This window comes from Mustela nivalis, assembly GCF_964662115.1.
Source record: "Mustela nivalis genome assembly, chromosome: 4".
In the NCBI taxonomy this organism is placed as follows: Eukaryota; Metazoa; Chordata; class Mammalia; order Carnivora; family Mustelidae; genus Mustela; species Mustela nivalis.
Window position 1 is genome coordinate 65,826,230 of NC_139023.1, and position 18,108 is coordinate 65,844,337.

The 18,108-nt window shown below is 49.0% G+C and overlaps 1 protein-coding gene across 2 annotated transcripts in view; it reads right to left on the bottom strand.

Annotated features, from left to right (window-relative positions):
* HTT (huntingtin) overlaps positions 1-18,108 on the bottom strand; it is a 141,512-nt gene that overhangs the window by 63,467 nt on the left and 59,937 nt on the right. For both annotated transcript variants that reach the window (XM_082727054.1, XM_082727055.1), the window contains 8 exons: positions 17,426-17,572; positions 15,585-15,705; positions 13,944-14,020; positions 12,546-12,697; positions 11,329-11,531; positions 8,598-8,724; positions 7,200-7,327; positions 4,412-4,522 (listed from right to left, as the gene is read on the bottom strand). In XM_082727054.1, coding sequence (XP_082583180.1) covers positions 4,412-4,522; positions 7,200-7,327; positions 8,598-8,724; positions 11,329-11,531; positions 12,546-12,697; positions 13,944-14,020; positions 15,585-15,705; positions 17,426-17,572 — 1,066 coding nt within the window. The remainder of the gene's footprint in view (positions 1-4,411; positions 4,523-7,199; positions 7,328-8,597; positions 8,725-11,328; positions 11,532-12,545; positions 12,698-13,943; positions 14,021-15,584; positions 15,706-17,425; positions 17,573-18,108) is intronic.

Consider the following 18,108-nt stretch of genomic DNA (forward strand, 5'->3'; position numbering starts at 1 on the left):
GTCAGTAGCCACTGCTTCTGTCAGCAGGGCTAGACTTCACAGCAGCCACATTGCCTCTCACTTCCCTTGCGAGGGACAGTTTCCAGTACTAAAAACAACAGACTTGCATTGGTTGCAAATGCAAGGACCATATATTTTTAATATTCTGATTTACTAAATTAAATTAGACTCTGAGCATTCCAGGTTGTATTCTGCAGGCTGAATTTGCAACACATTGCTTTTGGGTTTTACAAGCCCATAGCTGGTGTCTAATAAATGTTAACTGGAAGAATTACAGCTCGAGCCTCCAGATCACAAGGTGTCTAGCAAAAGACCAGGTCTTCTAACAAACATGCATGAAGGACTTGGTGGCACCAAACCCTTCAAGAGGCACGGGAAACTGGTGAGGAAGGAGGCCGTGGCGGCCTTAGAGACCCAAAGAACTCCAGAAGCACGTCCTAGCATAGGCACCAATGTGCCGTGGAATACATACTTGCACTTCTGGCAAAACAGGGCACCGGGCCCATTTATACCTGTCACCCAAACAACAAAAAGAAGCGTCAGACCATGGTGCAGTTGCGGTGACAAGACACCAAAGGGCAGGAACTGGAGGAGAGGAACTAAGGGGCAGGGACAAACACTGCACTGGCCCACTGCCCTGGGAGACTGTCCAGGTCAGGGCACAAGGAAGAGAGGCATAGTACAGCAGAGACCCCAAGTCCGGAAGAGCTGTGAATCCAGGGAAGCTAAAGCAGCAGGGGTCTATAGGGCAGCCCGCCAGAGACAGCTGTCTGGGGAGGGCTCTAGAGATGCGGGGAGTCGGCAGGGCATCAATCAACAGCATGTGAGGGGAACCCCACGCCACCTGGAGACCAGGGGAGAATCAGCAGGAAGGGTTACAGGGCAGTGTTTGGCACCACAAACGGCTAAGGACAGTTACTGTTCCCCCCCAAACTAGGGAGAACAGGAACTCACAGGGCACCCTGCCTCTGTCGTGGGAACAGTTAGCCCAAGACGGAGCATCGCTCCAACCCAACTAACATCGCAAATGCAAAGACCCAAGAGTAAACTTCCCACACAATTTAAACCTATCTCAGAGTAAAGCTCAAAAAGATTTACAGGAGCACAGAAAGGCCCAGGACCCAACATTTCACTGTGCCTGGCATCTAGTCAAAGATGACCAGACATGCAAAGAGGTAGCAATCTGTGATCCATAATGAGGAGTACAACCAAGCAATCAAAAATGACCTAGAATGGACAGGATTTTAGAATTAGCAGAGAATGGCATCAGAATTTATCACAACGGTATATTCCATGTGCTCAAACACTTAAGTAGAGACACAGAAGATCCTAAAAGAGACCCAGGTCAGACTTAGAGACGAAACTACCATGTAGTGATGACAGAGCGTGAGCTGGGCTGACGGCCTGGATACTGCAGAGGATAGGATTCAAGGCCTGAAGACAAGAGCGGTGCGAGACGAGACAGAACATGAGAAAAACACCCAGAGGAGCCTCAGGGAGCCCCGTACAGGACACCCCAAGCACCCAAATATGCAGCTAACTAGAGTCCCTTTAGGAGGGAAGAAAAACCAGTGGGCAGGGCCAGAAAGGATATCTGAGGAAATAATGGCCCCAAATTTCACAAACTTTAAGAAAACTATTAAGCCAGAGGTCTTAGTTCCACAAAATGAAGCACAAGAAACCTAAGGAAAGTTACCCTGAGGCACATTAAAATCAAATCACTCAAAACCAATAAAGTGTCCAGAAGCCAGAGAAAACAAAGAAACAATCTGGAGAACCACAGGGAGTTACATGGGAGATGAGCATAAAGGACTGCCCCAAAACAACACTGACACCCAAATCACAGCACATTTCAAGGACATAAAAATGGAGTATGGAATAAACAAGGTCTAAAAAAGAGAAAAAGGAAAATTATTTGAATTATCATTATTATTAGAATTGAAATTATTTTTCATCCCCAGTGTTACTATTTAGAAAACAACTCTATTTTTAATTCTAAGTCTGTCTTTGCCGTCCCTTGGTATAATCAGATGAGCTCACAGAAATCTGAGGGAAAGCTGCTGGTATGTTTTGCAGGTGGCATCGCTCTCCCAAGCTGTGTGTGGGGCTCAGGCCCCCCAGAGCCAGAGATGGCACGTGTCCTTGCATGTCCCGTGTGTGCACGGCAGCAAGACTGTGTCTGGTAGGGGCACCCGCCACAAATCCATAAGCATCAGGTCGTGAGTCTATACCCTGATCTTGCCACTTGGGCCCCTGGACAGGCTTCCCCCAAGCTGGGCGGCGTGTCTGGCCAGAGGGGGTCCCAGCCCTCCCCGTGTAGGGACTGGCCAAGGAGACTCCTCACACACAGGTGTCCACATGCAAAGAAAATCCTGGGGGGTTCCGCCATGCACTTTCATTGAGAAGACCAGGAAGGAAGACTGAGTATTTAAGCAGAAGAGGCTCCCAGAGCCCTGATGGGGGATCGGGGAAGCCAAAACCATGGCTGCAACAGGCCTTTGTCATCAACAGCAAAAGAGATCAAAGCGGAACAGCAGGCAAGGAGGGGGAAGCAAGTGCTCTTTACCCATAAAGACAAAGACAAGAAGCGGCAACGCGCAGTCACTCCTGCCCCAGATACAAGGATGTTGGGAGATGAAGTTACTACACACACCTCTAAAAAAGAAGAAATATAAGGCTATCCCTGTTTTCAGAACTATCAGGACCCCTAATGCCAACACTTACTAGACTGGGACTTCATTATTTACTTTCCCATCTGGGGATGAATGCACCAGGGGATAAATTCACCAGTGGCCACAGGAGAACAAATATTTCTATGTATGTGGAAGTCATAATAAAAAGATAACAAGAGGGCGCCTGGGTGGCTCAGTGGGTTAAGAAGCCACTGCCTTCGGCTCAGGTCATGATCTCGAGTCCCGCATCGGCTCTCTGCTCAGTGGGAGGCCTGCTTCCCTTCCTCTCTCTCTGCCTACTTGTGATCTCTTTCTGTCAAATAAATAAATAAATAAATAATCTTTAAAAAAAAAAAAAAAGGATAACAAGAGAAAAGGAACCATGCTCCTAGAAAATGAAAAAATACAAAAACAAAAGTAAAAAAGACAAAAAGTCATCTGAATTCCAAAAAAACACCAAAGTTTTAGTATTTTAAAAATCTCATATATAGGGCGCCTGGGTGGCTCAGTGGGTTAAGCCACTGCCTTCGGCTCAGGTCATGATCTCAGGGTCCTGGGATCGAGTCCCGCGTCAGGCTCTCTGCTCAGCACGGAGCCTGCTTCTATCTCTCTCTCTCTCTGCCTGCCTCTCCATCTACTTGTGATCTCTCTCTATCAAAAAAAAAAAAAAAAAAAATCTCATATATATCATTCAAAGTTAGATATCTAACATTCTAACATTCAAAGTTAAACTGTACTGTACTTCCCATTTTGCCACAAGATGTTATTGCACACAGACCACAGGCCACAAGATACCTGTTGGTAAGAGAGACGAAAAGCAATGGGTCGCCAGGACCAAGGACCCTATAGGGAAGAGCCCCATGCCTGCAGACGCGTAGCAGGTCTCCCCAGGAAGGCCGGATCAGGAACAGCTCTGACAAGTCTCACTCTGAGGGACAACTGAGCATCAGTTGCAACAGCACAATATCCAGCCATAAAAAAAAGGTTCATGCACTAAACAGACATGAAAAAACCACAAGAGAGAACTGAAAAGAAACGGAATACCGTATGTAATCACAAAAAAGTAGGTGTGCTTATGAGCCAAGAGAAAGACTGAGAGAAACAAAAACAAACAAATTTCACCAGCATATGGTACTTTGCTTGACAGACATGTTTAAAGGGGGAGCAATCCATCAGAAGAAGGTAAGACGCCCCCAGAGCTGGTAGGTGGATACACAGTCAAGGCCCTGGGGTATGGACACTTGAGACAGGCGCTCACCACACAACTCCTGGAACTCTCATGTGTCCAAGCGCCAGCTTGTCAGATGATGGTGGGGCACACAGGGCTTGGGGCTGCGGCAAAGGAGCATCTACCACTGCTCTGCGGCTTCCCACAGCCCAAAGGAGCCAGCTCTGTACCCTCACCACATCTGTTGTCACCCTTTCCGCTTGCAAAGATCAATAAGAACACAAAGGGACTGTCAGCACAGTTTAAACCCACTCATATTCTAGAATAAGCTGGGTCTAAGCTAATGCACAGAAAGCAACTGAAAAGAGGAGAGAGGCAGAACACCTCCAGCCTGAGGCTAAGACAAGCATCAGAGTCCAAAGCTACAACATGGTGCAGGGGGTGAGGGGGACACACGCAGAAGCTTCTCAAGCCACTAATGCCTTCTGAACGTGCCTGACTGCTGGCATTCCAGCTGCACAGGTCCTCATGTTGGCAGCTACAGCTCAATGACAAGAAACCAAACACCCACCTTCCCAATGTCCTGCAGTGTTGCCAGCTCCAGGATCTGAGAGAGAACATCCAAGGCAGAGCGCAGAAAGCCTCCAAACTTTTCAGTGCTGTTCTGAAGATCCAAGGTAACCTTGGGAAGGTGGAGGAAAAGAACACAGGATTACTTGCACCATCCCGTCTGTCACGTGCAACAAAGACATGCGCCATCCATGTGGTGGGAGGTGTCCTGCTCTGCAACCCTACACACGTGCCATGAGGGCTGTTTGCGGTCAGCGCTGGGAAAATGCCTCGGAAAGGAAACACCTCTTCCAGATAGCTGTATAAAACTGGCATCTTTCAGAAGCATCTTCCAACTTACATCGATGCTATTGAAAGAAAGAATTTTTGATCTTCTATCATGAGGGGGGAAAAATGTAAATGTCCATTATAACCAGCATCTGATAAGCACGAGATCAAAAAATAAAAAATACACAACTTGTTCTAAATATATTAGTATCCCTGAGGAATCATTATCAAATCCAGAAACTGCCTTTTAGCCTGGCTATGGCAAAATATTAAATTCATCTTAAGAAGGATTAAATTAGGATTCTAAAGGGCCCAGTTGAATTCAGTTATGCAACTCCCCTACTTAACAGCCTAAGAAAAGGGGTCAGCTCCAAAGACAAAACATGGAACAAGGGCCAGGAGGGGAGAGATCAACTATGAAAATAAAAACCAACAAAAACGCTGCAACAGAGAAAAGAATCTGCTCCGTGAACTCAAATATAGCCCCTCATGAGAGAGAAAGCACTCCTGGGCCATGGGGGAGGGCGGCAGGCGAGACACACATGGAAGACAACCACTGGGCAGGCCCGAGTCCCGTGGCTGCTCTGTGTCACCAGGAGGGGCCTTTCCAACAATCTGAGGAAGGACAAGTAGAGCCACATCCCACAGGGGCAGGACAGAAGGCGCTCACCTCCAGCAGGCAGGGCAGGGCAAGGGGGCGAGGGGCAAGCACACAGGAAGGCCGAGCTTGAAGAAGAACAGAGGTGACACCAGGCCACAGGACATGGAAGGGGGCTGAGAACGGAGCCAGAGTGGAGGGCCACAGACACGGCCACTCAGGAGGAGGAATGAAGATGAAGAGACCTTGTGACGAATCTCACATGTGCCAGGCACTCCAAACACGCCAACAAGGCGGGCGTCCGAGATACTGGGGGGTCACGGTGAATGGGGTATAGCGTGAAGCCCAGGACTTCCCAGAGGGGAAATGCACTTGATCTTAGCCAAAAGGCCAAGAAGTGACCCAGAGGGGAAATGATAAGGATGGAATAGATGCCAGGAGCATCAACAGGGTCCCAAGACCAGAGACAGGAGTTGAAAACAGGCAGAAAAAAACACTTTCGCTCTGCAGGATTTCCATCGTGCCCCCTGCCACTTGGGTGGGTGACAGGAGAAACACAAACTAAAGAGAGCCTCTGAATCTGCTGCAAACACAGCTGAAGATTCGTACCTTTCAAAATCATCAATATTCTTCAGAAAAGAAACCAGATGAGGTTTATATACGGTTTTCAAAAAAACTGAGAAATATCAATCAGTAACAAAAGATGATGACCATCTGGGGACATATTTATCAAGAAATATATAAAATCTATGTGAAATAATCTTCAAAAATTCTTTTTAAAAATTCTTTAAACTTTACGTACATCTGAGACACATACAAGAACATTTCAATAAACAAAAAAGCATTTGGACAGGTGTATTTCACATCTCAATATTGGTTCTCTCTGAATTAATCTATAAATTTAACATGACCCCAGTGGAAATATTCTCAGGATCCTTTGGAACTAGATGAGCTTATTCTAGTGCACAAATACAAAAATAAAGGAACATCAAGAAAAGATTCTAAGGCAGAATAGGGGAACTGACTGCCTCAAAGATGTACTCCAGAGCTACATAATGGGCATGCATGCTTCTAACAGAGGAACAGATGGACAGACTAATGTCACCAAATAGTAGATGAAATACAGACCCACGAGAATTCAGCATCTGGAAAAGGCTGTGTTTCAGATTAGTTAGTGCAGGAGAAACGGCTCACTAGGGAAACAGTGCTGGGGGCAACTAAGCAGGTAGCTCACCAGTGAAAAGCCCTAAGAGAAACACGGGAGATTTTTCCTTCATTGTCTCAGCATGAGAAAGCCGAAACACACCTGTGCAGAAGAGTGGACAAGCAGACTGCTCTCCCTGCAGACACCTGTCTGTAAGGTTGGCCCTCGGGAGTGTCTGCATACCTGGCCCGTCGGCAGGCCCTACACTGCTGGCGGGGTTCCCTGGGCCTGGACTATGGCAATGAAGCCCACGTTTTTAGCTGCACACCTATAATTCCTCTGTGAGCCCGTGGTTTTGCTTCATGTCAGGCAGAGAAGCCTCTGTGGTTTGGGGACAAGTGTGGGGGAGACAGAGCACAGCAAGCCTGCACCTGGATTCCTGCAGACCACGCCCGTGCATCCTTCCCACACGGCGATAAAAAAAAGTCCCAGCTATGAGAATGTGTACACACCAAGGCCCGAGGCCTGCCAGCCCGTACTGGACTGTGAGGCAGCCCGGGATGCCCAGACACAGCACGGCTAAACCCAGAGATCACTGCTCCCATGCTTGTGTGATGAGAGCTACCATAATCAAAGCTGAAAGACAAACTGGGAGAAACTACTGATTCACAGGGACTTCCTTGTACGCCCATCTATGTACGTACACAAGCGATCAATCTTAAGAAAGACACCATGATCGATTAGAAAATTGTGTGCATATTTTCACAAAAGGAGCCGCACCTTGTAGTTGGCGTGAGTAGCTTTCAGGACGTCGTGCAATTTGAGGTACGAAGGAAGGTGACAGAAACTCCCCAACGATGAGGATTTATTTGCTGTAACAGGCCCTGGGGCATCAGATTGTCGAGAGGCTTTAAAACACACAAAATACACATTGAGCTCAAAAGTACACACTTGCCAAGTTAAAGAGATTACTGGCAATAACAATTTTTTAAACATATGATAACAGAATAAATTCAAATTCTTCCTCTGACTTTTTAATTACTTAGAAGTAACAAGGAATTGACATAAGCATAAACAGAGTCTGAATATCTCCCCCAAAACAATGAGGTGAGATGAGAAAAAAGAAGAGCAGCAGCATGCTACCATCTGGCACAGTTTGGCTGCCTGGCTGCACATCAGAGGAGCCGCAAGCCAGTGGCCTCTAGCCCCCACATGGGCCCTAGCACCGTGCCTCCCAGTGGCACGGTGGGGCTAAGCCCAGCCAAAGTGACCAGGAGCCCCGGACGCCAACAGCGTGCTTCCAGACTGAAGATGGCAAGTAGACCGTCACAAAATGCCAAGCACTAAGTAAAACTGTTCTCAAAATTTAAAGATTATTGACTCACAGCCCTCTCTTTAATCCACCGAAGATGATCAGTGACATACGACATTTGTCAAGTTCAGAAGCTTTCAAAGCTGGTAAAGCTTCCTGCAGTGCCCTGTCAGTCCTCAGAAAGGAGCACTCTTCGAAAGCCTTAACGTCATGTGTCTCCTGGGAGGATCACGAATGACCCCCAAGCGCCGTGAGATGTGCCAACGGGTCTGGTGGGAGTGCGACAGCACAGCTCAGTCACCTCTCACCCTGCCTAGGCCTTCCTGTGCCCATTCACGGCCGGTCCAGAAGACACAGGGCCCCACGCAAACGTCGGCCCCTCCCAGGGCTGGCAACCCCGCCACACATCTAAGTTTGTCGGGTTCCTCTCACTCAGATGATTGTTCCCCACGTCGGCACTTTAGGCTTTAATCTTCACATGTCAGGACAAACTCTTTCATCCACTAGCTCTGTTCCTGGCTATCCACACATACCTCCCTGACTGAAATTGTAAATGGAAAGAGGGAGAAGCGGGACAGGGAGGACGGCAGGCAGGACAGCTTGCTGGGGGCCAGCGGCCCACAGACCACCACGGCCACGTGTCAGCCAGTGACACAGAGTGACGCCAAGACAGGAACGTGGTCCACACACATTTAGGAATTAATATTTAACATCTGAAACCAAACCAGGGAAACGCCTTCTCTGGCTTCACTGCCGTGAACTTTATTTCCAAAAACTACCAAGCTATTAAATTAAGCTGGGCGTGAATGTGATCTCGCTGATATGCAGGCGCCCCAGCCCCAGCCCTCCCCGTCGTCATTTCATACCTGGACTGGCTTCACTGCCTTTCTTGGGGCTCAAGGGCACAGAGGCTGGCTCTCCGGGTTCTTTCTCCTTTCCCTTCCGTCGGATGGGACTCAAAGATGGAGGGTTTGTCAGAGATGGCAAGGCTGCCTATAATAAAAACAAGAGTCCATGAAGGGCGCCCAACCAACACGGAAACTGAAAGTCACACACAAGACTTCCCATTTCTTAAGCACAACTACATATGATCATTTTTCTCTGTGAGTCCTCATTCACAGAATTCAGACACAGTCCACAGAGCACCTGCTGTAGCCCTCATAGCAATCACACTGGCAGGTACGGATCTAGAACCTTCTAACAGGTGCGCTGTGAGTGACCGAGGATGCAAGGCCCCTCAGAGAGCCAGGTGGGGCCCACTGCCCCCAGCAGCAAGCAGCCAGGGCACTCTGCGGGAGGCAGGATGTGACAAATGTATGAAGCAACGCTGTAAACCCATTCTTCAAATGAGAAAATGGGTTCAGAGACGAAGTAACTTCTTGAACACTAAAGCTAACAAGTCACCCAGCTCGGGGTCCACAGACCCTGTACACAGGGCAGAGGACGTGCTGTGGGGGCACTGGCGTGGGGGCACGGTGAGGACCCCAGGGAAGGGACGTGCCCGGCAGGCCCCAGCTCTGCTCCTCTCTCCATGGTCTCAGAGAAGCGGATGGAATGGGACAAACGGCTGCCACAGGAGAGCAGACCGAAGGCAGCAGGGACAGACAGACCAGCCAGGACAGGGGCTGCTGCATCTGGAGCGCCTGCCAAGGGAGGGGAGACAAATGCAAGGGATCGCACAGTCCCTTCCTGTGAAATGTCTGGGATGGGCAGGTCTATAGAAACAACAAGCAGCTGGTGGCCACCTGGAGCTGGGGGACATGGGAGGTGTGGGGGGCGGTGACACCTAAATGGCATAGCATTCCTTCCCGGGCTCTCAATGGATTGTGGTGATGGCCACATGATTGTGGGCACAGGAAAACCCACGCAATCCTATGCTTCGAACTGATGAGCTATAGGGCACAGGAACTGCGCTGCAACTGAGGATATGAAGAATGCCGTCTGAAGCAGGAGGAGGGAGAGAGAGGGGGCGGAATGTCCACCAGGCCGCCAAGTGGCACCAGAATGGGGAAGCCCATGCACAGACGCGCGTACATGCTCAGCTATGTGTGATCTGCATGTGCGTGCGTCTGTGTAGACACTGGTGCGCGTGTGTGTAGGGTCTGCAGGACGTTTAGCAGGGAAAACTCAGGACCTGACAAGGAACAGTGAGGAGCTAGGAGACCTCCATGCTCCCAGCTAACGGAGCACAAAGTGAGGGGAGTGTGCGTGCAGGGGTGAAGCCAAACAGTCCAGACTCATGTCTGAGATCTGCGGGCCATCCCAGCAGAGGCGTCACATGTCTCTGCAGATGCACCACGATGGAGCCAGGGCCTCCGACGTGTGACCATCTGCACTGCCCACCCGTACTGAGCCACGGTCCACACGTGGTCACTTCCACATAATGACAAACAAAATTAGCAGCTCAGCACCTCAGCTGCACTGGCCACATTTCAAGTGCTCACTCGCCATGTGTGGTTAGCAGCTGCCGCCCAGGCTGGCAGCTCTGCTGCACGCGTTCCCATTGCTGCAGAGCCACACTGGAGGGCACCTGCCCAGGAGTATCAAGACAGAAGGCAACCTAGGACAGAGCCTAGAGGCTCTCTGAGGTGGGCAGAGAGATGAAACCAGGGTAGAGAAAAACTAGAGACAACCTGGAGGCCAGAAGGAGCACCCGTGTCAGGACCAGCGTGGCGGCTCCAAGGGTGTGGAGCAGCAGTTGAGACAGGACCCAAGAGGCACCCACAAGACTCAAAAACTGATCTTGGCAGGAAGCACAGCTCTGGAGAATAGTGGCCGAAAGCCGACCTGCCGGGTTTAAGAATCGGGGGCCGGATTGCGTCCAGGCTGGTGCTGGGGCAGCAAGAGGCACTAAGGTGTTAAGTGGGGAGACTCTTTAGAAAAGTCTGTAGTGATGGGGAGACCAAATGGCCACTAAGGGAGAACATGATGTTCAAAGAGGTTTTTCGTGGTGGAAGTAACTTCAGGTGGAAAATACGGGAAAGCAAAGAACTGGGTCTGATTATAAGTGAACTCATCTATCTGAAGTTCACTGTGCAAACGGTTTGCCATTTGTTCTGAAGTTCATTCTGTGGAACTAGGCTTCTCATAGAAGCAGAATGGCCTGCGGACGTCCCAGGACATGGCAACGTCAATGTTTTGTTTTGTTTTTTAATTTGAGAGAGAGGCAGTGAGAGAGAACATGAGCAAGGAGGTGGTCAGAGAGAGAAGCAGACTCCCAGTGGAGCCGGGAGCCCGATGCGGGACTCGATCCCGGGACTCCAGGATCATGACCTGAGCTGAAGGCAGTCGTCCAACCAACTGAGCCACCCAGGCGTCCCCGGCAACGTCAATTCTGAGCTTATTCGGCCACTGCCGAAAGCCTACAGACGCAGCTAGTTCTTTCCCTCTTAGAGGCGACAGTAAACAAGGATGGTAACGAAAAAGCTACAAATTGGAGGACACGTTTTGGTGTTAAATTTATGGTCACCCTGGGAGCAATTTTGTTCATTTAGAGCAAAAGAGATTAAGGAAGAGGTAGATGAGTGAGTGAAGGCAGGTCTGGCGCCCATGGGGTCACCAAGGCTGCACTGATGCAGCTGCCCAGCCTGCAGTTACCTTTATTGCTGGTCCGGGAGCCACGTCGTCCAAGACGTGAGCACAGATATTAATCACCTTCAGCAGGTGCGAGAAAAGCTGTTCCACCATGGGCACCAGGGTCCGATCACCCAGAGCTGGCCAGACCTCTTCCTGCTTGGCAGTTGCTGGGCTGACCTCTTCTTCGGAGGTCCATGAACTTCTCAGAGATTTGGGGGCACTGGCTGTGATACGGTACAAGGAGGGGTAGAGAAATCACCAGGGAAGCTGAGTCACTGAGACCCGCCCCCTTTGAGTTTGCTGGACAGCTCCACTGTGTGGTCACCTGCTTCCTCCAACTGCAAATGGACTTACATGAATGTCACCCCCAGATGCACACCCACCCCGGATGTGCCAATCACCCCAGGCCCTCTGGACCTTTACAGCCAAAGTTCCACTGGTGGCCACGGGCTACTGCTCCTGCCCTTCAGAATCTTCCCCCCGCCAGCCCACAGACGGGATCTCGTTGAGACTCTCTCTCTTGCCTCGACCGTGCCATGAACCTTCCAAGTGGGTTTCCCTACCTTGTCCTCCAAGCCACACTCAGGCCCGCGGAGGGACCCTGCCCTGGGCTAGGCTGTGAGGCAATTCTGTGACCTCCCACAGCAAACACACAGTCCTCCGTAATGAACCAGCAACCCACACCCACCAAGTTCAGGGCCCTCCTTCCTCACGGCCCACACTCTCCATCCCGGACCTCACCTAACATCCCAGACAACTCACAGTCCTCAGATGTCACACAACTTTTCATGTCTCCATACCTTCGAACAGGCTATGCCCTCCACCTGGGGTGCCCTTTCCTGCCAGCCCCTAAGACCTGCCTTCTGTGCTGGGCACCCACAAGAGAGTGGCTATGGCCTCCTGGTACTGCCCCTGGACTACGTGTTTCCCCACTGACCCACAGCTGACTGGAAAACAGCCCACACAGCATGCTATCTTACAGCCATGGTGCCTGCTGAAATGAAATTAGAAATAATTTCACCTGTAGCCAACTAAGGGTCTGCACAGGGAAAGGCTTCTTCAAACTACTCAGTCAGAACAGCTGCCCATAGCACACACCAGTTGGTCAAGTTGGATGCTCCAATTAGAGGATCAAACCATCGCTGGAGTAATTTCCCTCCGTGTGTTCATCACCCCACCCCCAGAAGGAACCCAAAAGCTCTAGACTGCAAGTCCCTGTTTCAGCTCAGCACCAGTACCTGCAAGCAAGTTTCCAGCTAAAATCAAAGCATCCTGATGGGCTGAGAGATCCAGTGGGAACCACGCTGACGAGAGCAAGGTGAGGATCATCGTGGCCATGCCAACAGTACAGCTCTTTCTCGACTCGTCGGAGGCGCTCAGTGGGGGCACCCTGGAAGCAGACATGTTGCCAGGTGAAATGACAAAAATTTTAAATCAAACAGTCCTGCCTTCTTGAATGAACCAGGAAGAAGGCATGTCACTGTATGTTTTGTACTAGATCATAAAGTTACTTCACTATTGTTAACTAACATTCTGTCAGTAAAACACAGCTCCATGAAAACCACTGACAAAGGAAACCAGGCAGCAGATCTGATTAAAACCACTGAACTGTTTTTTATAACTTTTTCGCTTTCTCTGGATTTTGACTTAGCATATTTTACTCCAATGCCAAAGTTGCTCAGAGTCAGATCAAGATGCTGAAGCTCTGACTGGAAACTGTAGTTGCTCAGTAACCACCCGTGGACAAAGGGAAGCAAGCACTCCGGACCAGCAATCCAGCCGCTCCACGCAAATGTTAGCCGACCACACGCTGACACACACAAGACGTCTGTAGATGCTTCCAAACATGATGGGGAGTCACCAAAATGCTTCTCAGAAATCAGTACACATAATAAAAGCTTACTCCTCAGTACTGTAAGAGATTCGAAATTATTTCACAAATGCTATTAGGGCCATCTACTGGAAGAAAGTCATTTTTAAATAAAAACTGCTCAGATGAGCCTGACAGTTCCTATAGTCCATCAGGATTTTGTACAACGGGACACGTCTGATTTCAAACAAAGAATGTTCCTAAGTTTCTAGTACATAGTGTAGACATTTGGAGAGAATTAAACCAATCAGAAACATCTTGCCTGGGGCGCCTGGGTGGCTCAGTAGGTTAAAGCCTCTGCCTTCGGCTCAGGTCATGATCCCGGGGTCCTGGGATAGAGGCCTGCCTCAGGCTCTCTGCTCAGCAGGGAGTCTGCCTCCCCCTCTCTCTCTGCCTGCCTCTCTGCCTACCTGTGATCTCTGTCAAATAAATAAATAAAATCTTTAAAGAAAAAACAAAAAAAAGGAAACATCTTGCCAGCATATGTGAATTCTCCAAAATGAACCTACAAATGACACCCTGAAACCCTCCAAGGCACTGAAGAGTGAGCATCTGACACCCATGAGAATCCCAGCAAATCTAGACTTCCCGAGAGCTTTATCCCTAGTTTCCCATACAGCTAACAGGGCAAAAGCAAGGATTCCACTGGGTGCTTTTTTCCAAAAGGTCACACTGATAAAAGATTTAAGAAAGAAAACAGGGGATTCCAACTATAATGTCTGTATCACCTGAGTATAGATAACAATATGCTGAGAAAAATACATACCCACAATGCCAACCTAAACTCCAAATGCAGACGGGAAAGGCTGTTGAAAGGAGACAGAGAGCTTCACAGCACCCAAACTAAAGGAGAAAAGGACAATAACATCACACCCATGTACACAAAACATTTATTAAATTGAACGTTTCATCCTTCATAAAAAGTATAATAAACACATAAATGAGGTCTGTGTCTGACAATATCTGTCCTACCCTGGTATCAATTCATCCTTCCAAGACAGAGTGGGACAGGCAGAACACAGGCTCTAAGGAGAGCCCATTGTGTGCCATCAAGATAGGCCCACAGCGGGCACAACCCTTCCCCTCCCTGCCTTAGTGCCCTTCCTCCCCGCCCCTGCTCTGCTCCTGCACCCAAGCTCACTGACATCCATCTCCTGACCTGACTGCAAGGACCACAAGCGCAGAGACCCTCATGTGTTTATATCCCAAGTCTTAAACAGTGCCCACCACATGAAGCCACAATAGATACAGTAAGTGAAGTTTATGATATTTTAATCAAAGGAAGACCAAACCAGAGAGGCCAAATAATATTTAGGTTTAAAAGACACTTATGGGGGCGCCTGGGTGGCTCAGTGGGTTAGGCCGCTGCCTTCGGCTCAGGTCATGATCTCAGGGTCCTGGGATCGAGTCCCGCATCGGGCTCTCTGCTCAGCGGGGAGCCTGCTTCCTCCTCTCTCTCTGCCTGCCTCTCTGTCTACTTGTAATCTCTCTCTGTCAAATAAATAAAAATAAATAAATAAATAAATAAAAGACCCTTATGCACTTAGGAGGATAGCCTAATTCTAATTGTTGGCGTTTTCTACAACAGGCAAGCATTTCTTCCATCACATAAAACAATAAGGTTTAACCTAGTGATCTGCAAATTAACACTACTTTGTACAACAGTCTCTATTTCTGACTATGAAAGTTACCCTTGTTCATTTTAGAAAATTTGTAAATATCTGAAAAATATAAAGAAGGAAACAAAGATCACAATCCGAAAACTGGCCATTTTTAGCCAGTCACTCTCCTGAGTATGTGAGGAGGGTACATGCGTGGCAGGGACTTCCGCACAGAGATGGGATTATACACAGGCACACTCCAACCCCACCGCCCTGTAGCACTACACCATCCCCGAAGCCCATGTCATCTACTGTGTAATAAATATGCTACCGTATGCAGAGTCTCATCAGAATCAGAACTTAATCATTGTGCATTCCTGGACATCATGGTCCTTTTCCAACGTCAGCGTCACAGGAAATGACACAGGTGAGTACGTTATACAAACACCTTTGCTGGCATTTCTGATTTCTTCCCCTAAGGGCCCATCACACACCACAGACTCAGTTATAGCAGAGGCATTCTGAACTTCTGACACATTACCAACTCTGATCATGGTAGTTTTTATTCTCATGTTTATGTCCTCCTGCACTGGTTGAGGTTTTTTTACAAAGAGCACTATTACTTTAATAACCAGGAAAAAAAATAGTGTACTTCTCCATTAGAATACACCAAGATTCTGCTCCAAGAAGCACCAGTTCTTAGCGAGCCCCACAAATGCGAGCTCTCATGTAGCAGCTCACCACGAAGAACCAACTGCCAGGACCACCCAGGGTCAACTTCACCAAGGCCATCCAAGGAGACTTACGGTGAGTGCACGCGTGGTCGACGTGACCAGTTCACGGGAAACGGCCGCAATGACTCTTGAGAGGTTGTTTTCCACTGTGACGTCTGTCATGGTTGGCAGTAAGTTATAGCCTCTGTATATTCTAGTGAGAAAAACATGGAGACTTAAAATCTACTATTAAAGCTTACGATACTTCTAAAATTCAAAGGGCATTTCTAAGTTTGAGATTAAGACCTATGAGACATCCTAGCAGTCTTGACTTTGATGTGAAAGACAGACACGAAGTGAACCTGGGCACTACAGTGGTCACAGGAAGTCCTCTCCAGGCCCTGGCCCACCCTGAACACCCACGTCCCGGCGCCCCCCCAGCATCCCCCACCGCTCCCCCACCACAGCCTCGCAGCCACCTCTCCACACGACCAAAGCACCCATCTTTCAAACTTTAAGTCAAAAATCTCCTTGAAGCTGGTCCTGATTTCCTGAAAGATGAAAGTGCCCTTCCCAACATCGCCCTCACGGCACACCCCAATGCCAGCCACTTGCTGAGGTCCCGCATGGACTCTGAGTCCCTGCCTTGGTTACCAGCGGCGCCTGAGCAGAACCAGCGCTGGAGTCACTTCTGAATCTCCAGGTATCCTCAGAACCCAACAATAAAACTCAGAAGATTTCTTTTCTTCCTGCATCAATTCTCAGAGAGCGGGCAGTGAAGGTGCCAACGGCACTGCACGCCTGGCCACGGAGCTTTCTATGCAAGAACCAGGACAACACAGCCCGAGGCCAGAGGCCAGCCTGCATGTAAAACTGGAGAGACTTTCAAAGTTGGAGCAAGGAACCAATTTTAACACGATGCTAGACTCATCTCTGCTGGCATTTCCTGAGATGATGCTCAGCAACAGCGACTTACCCTAAGCTTGTCCAACTCCGGGTGAGATCCTCTCATACTGCTTTTGCAATCTTAAAGGAATATTTAGCCCGAATCTTCTCAGAGAAAAGAAAAGGCCACTTCTTAGATTTACATAAAGGGAATTCTCTGAGAAAATTATTTCCATGTGTTTTTTTAAAAGCAACCTTTACGTGAGAAGAGATGACAGCTAGCGAGGGAAGAACTTCCACATCTGATTGGCTTGAGTTCCAAATCCGTAACAAAAGCAATCAAGCAAACATCTCAGACCTGATGTCCAAGCTTTTAAAAAAAATTCCTACTAATAGAAAGGACAGCTACAAGTAAAACTCATTTTTAAAATAACATTTAAAACACAAGGAGTTAAAACCTGCATGACAGTCTTTTACGATCACTTCTGCAGCCTTCTTCGCAAACTAAGATCCGTAAGACTGACTGATTCATTAAAGCATTTCTGGGTCAACGACTGCACAGTGCGTGCACTGGTCCAAGAGCTGAAGAGAGCGGGCTGTGTGCGCCCATGGCAGCAGCCACTAAAAGCATCTCCCAGCCAATGTGAACAGCAGTAACTGCAGCGATCCACACTAGTGGATAGTCCTAAATAACACAGCCCAGGCCCCTGAAAGTTGAGGAGATAACAACCTCACCATACTATTCACCAGCAACACAAATGAAGCAAAAAAGTTACCGGACAGATTTCTAGAAAAGACACAGCCTAAGCGTCACACACAAAATACACTTTGAGAACTCATCTGGTAGTGAGTGGACTGTAAGATTCATGAAGTCTTGCTGTGATTATGCCAGAGCTTCCTAAATGAAGACAGGCGGCAAATCTCAGAAAGGACGGACACCCTACCAAAGGGGACCACCTACGCAAACGCCCTCACCTGACTCTACCTCTCTGGAAAGCACAATGCATCAAGAAAGCCCCCCATGACATCCCCACACGCAGCGCGCATACCTGGTGATGGTGCTGACAGAGAAGTGAGATGGAGGCTGAGTCTCGTGCATGAGGAGCTTCAGGTAAACACTGCTTTGATCTCTCGCCACAGCCACGACGGGGTCGGCTTGTCCTTGGTCGCATTTATAGAACAGTTTCGGGACAAGCCTGAAACAGAAGTGGAGTGCATTCACTGACAGGGTCTGAGCCACACCTGCGCTGCACCACCCTCCTGTGTCGAGGTGGGGAGGCCTGAAACGCGGTCTAGCTACAAACACCTGCTCCCGCCTTGGGGGGGTCCCCCAGCCCAGCAGAGGGTGCTGCCAGTCCCAGGACCAACCACCCACATACCAGTCACGACACCTCTGCCATAATCAGGTGCCGTACTTCCTTTCAGCCTGCCGTATGCTTTAGAAGCTTTCTCTACATACAATAAAAGGCTCAGATTTCAAGTTCTCCTTCTTATCCTCTTCAGCAAGACAAACAGGTACGTGTCTCCCCCATCCACAGAGAGTACCAAGCACAGAGCGGATCTGAACACCAGTAGCCGGGCCCCTACTCGTTTCTGCAATTCTGCTTGCAAATCGATCCCACACACTCCCAGATGGCAAAGCTCCAGCAGAAGCCCCTCACAAATCTATACTCCACTCAAAAGCAGGAGTACCGGGGTGCCTGGGGGGCTCAGTCATGATCTCAGGGTCCTG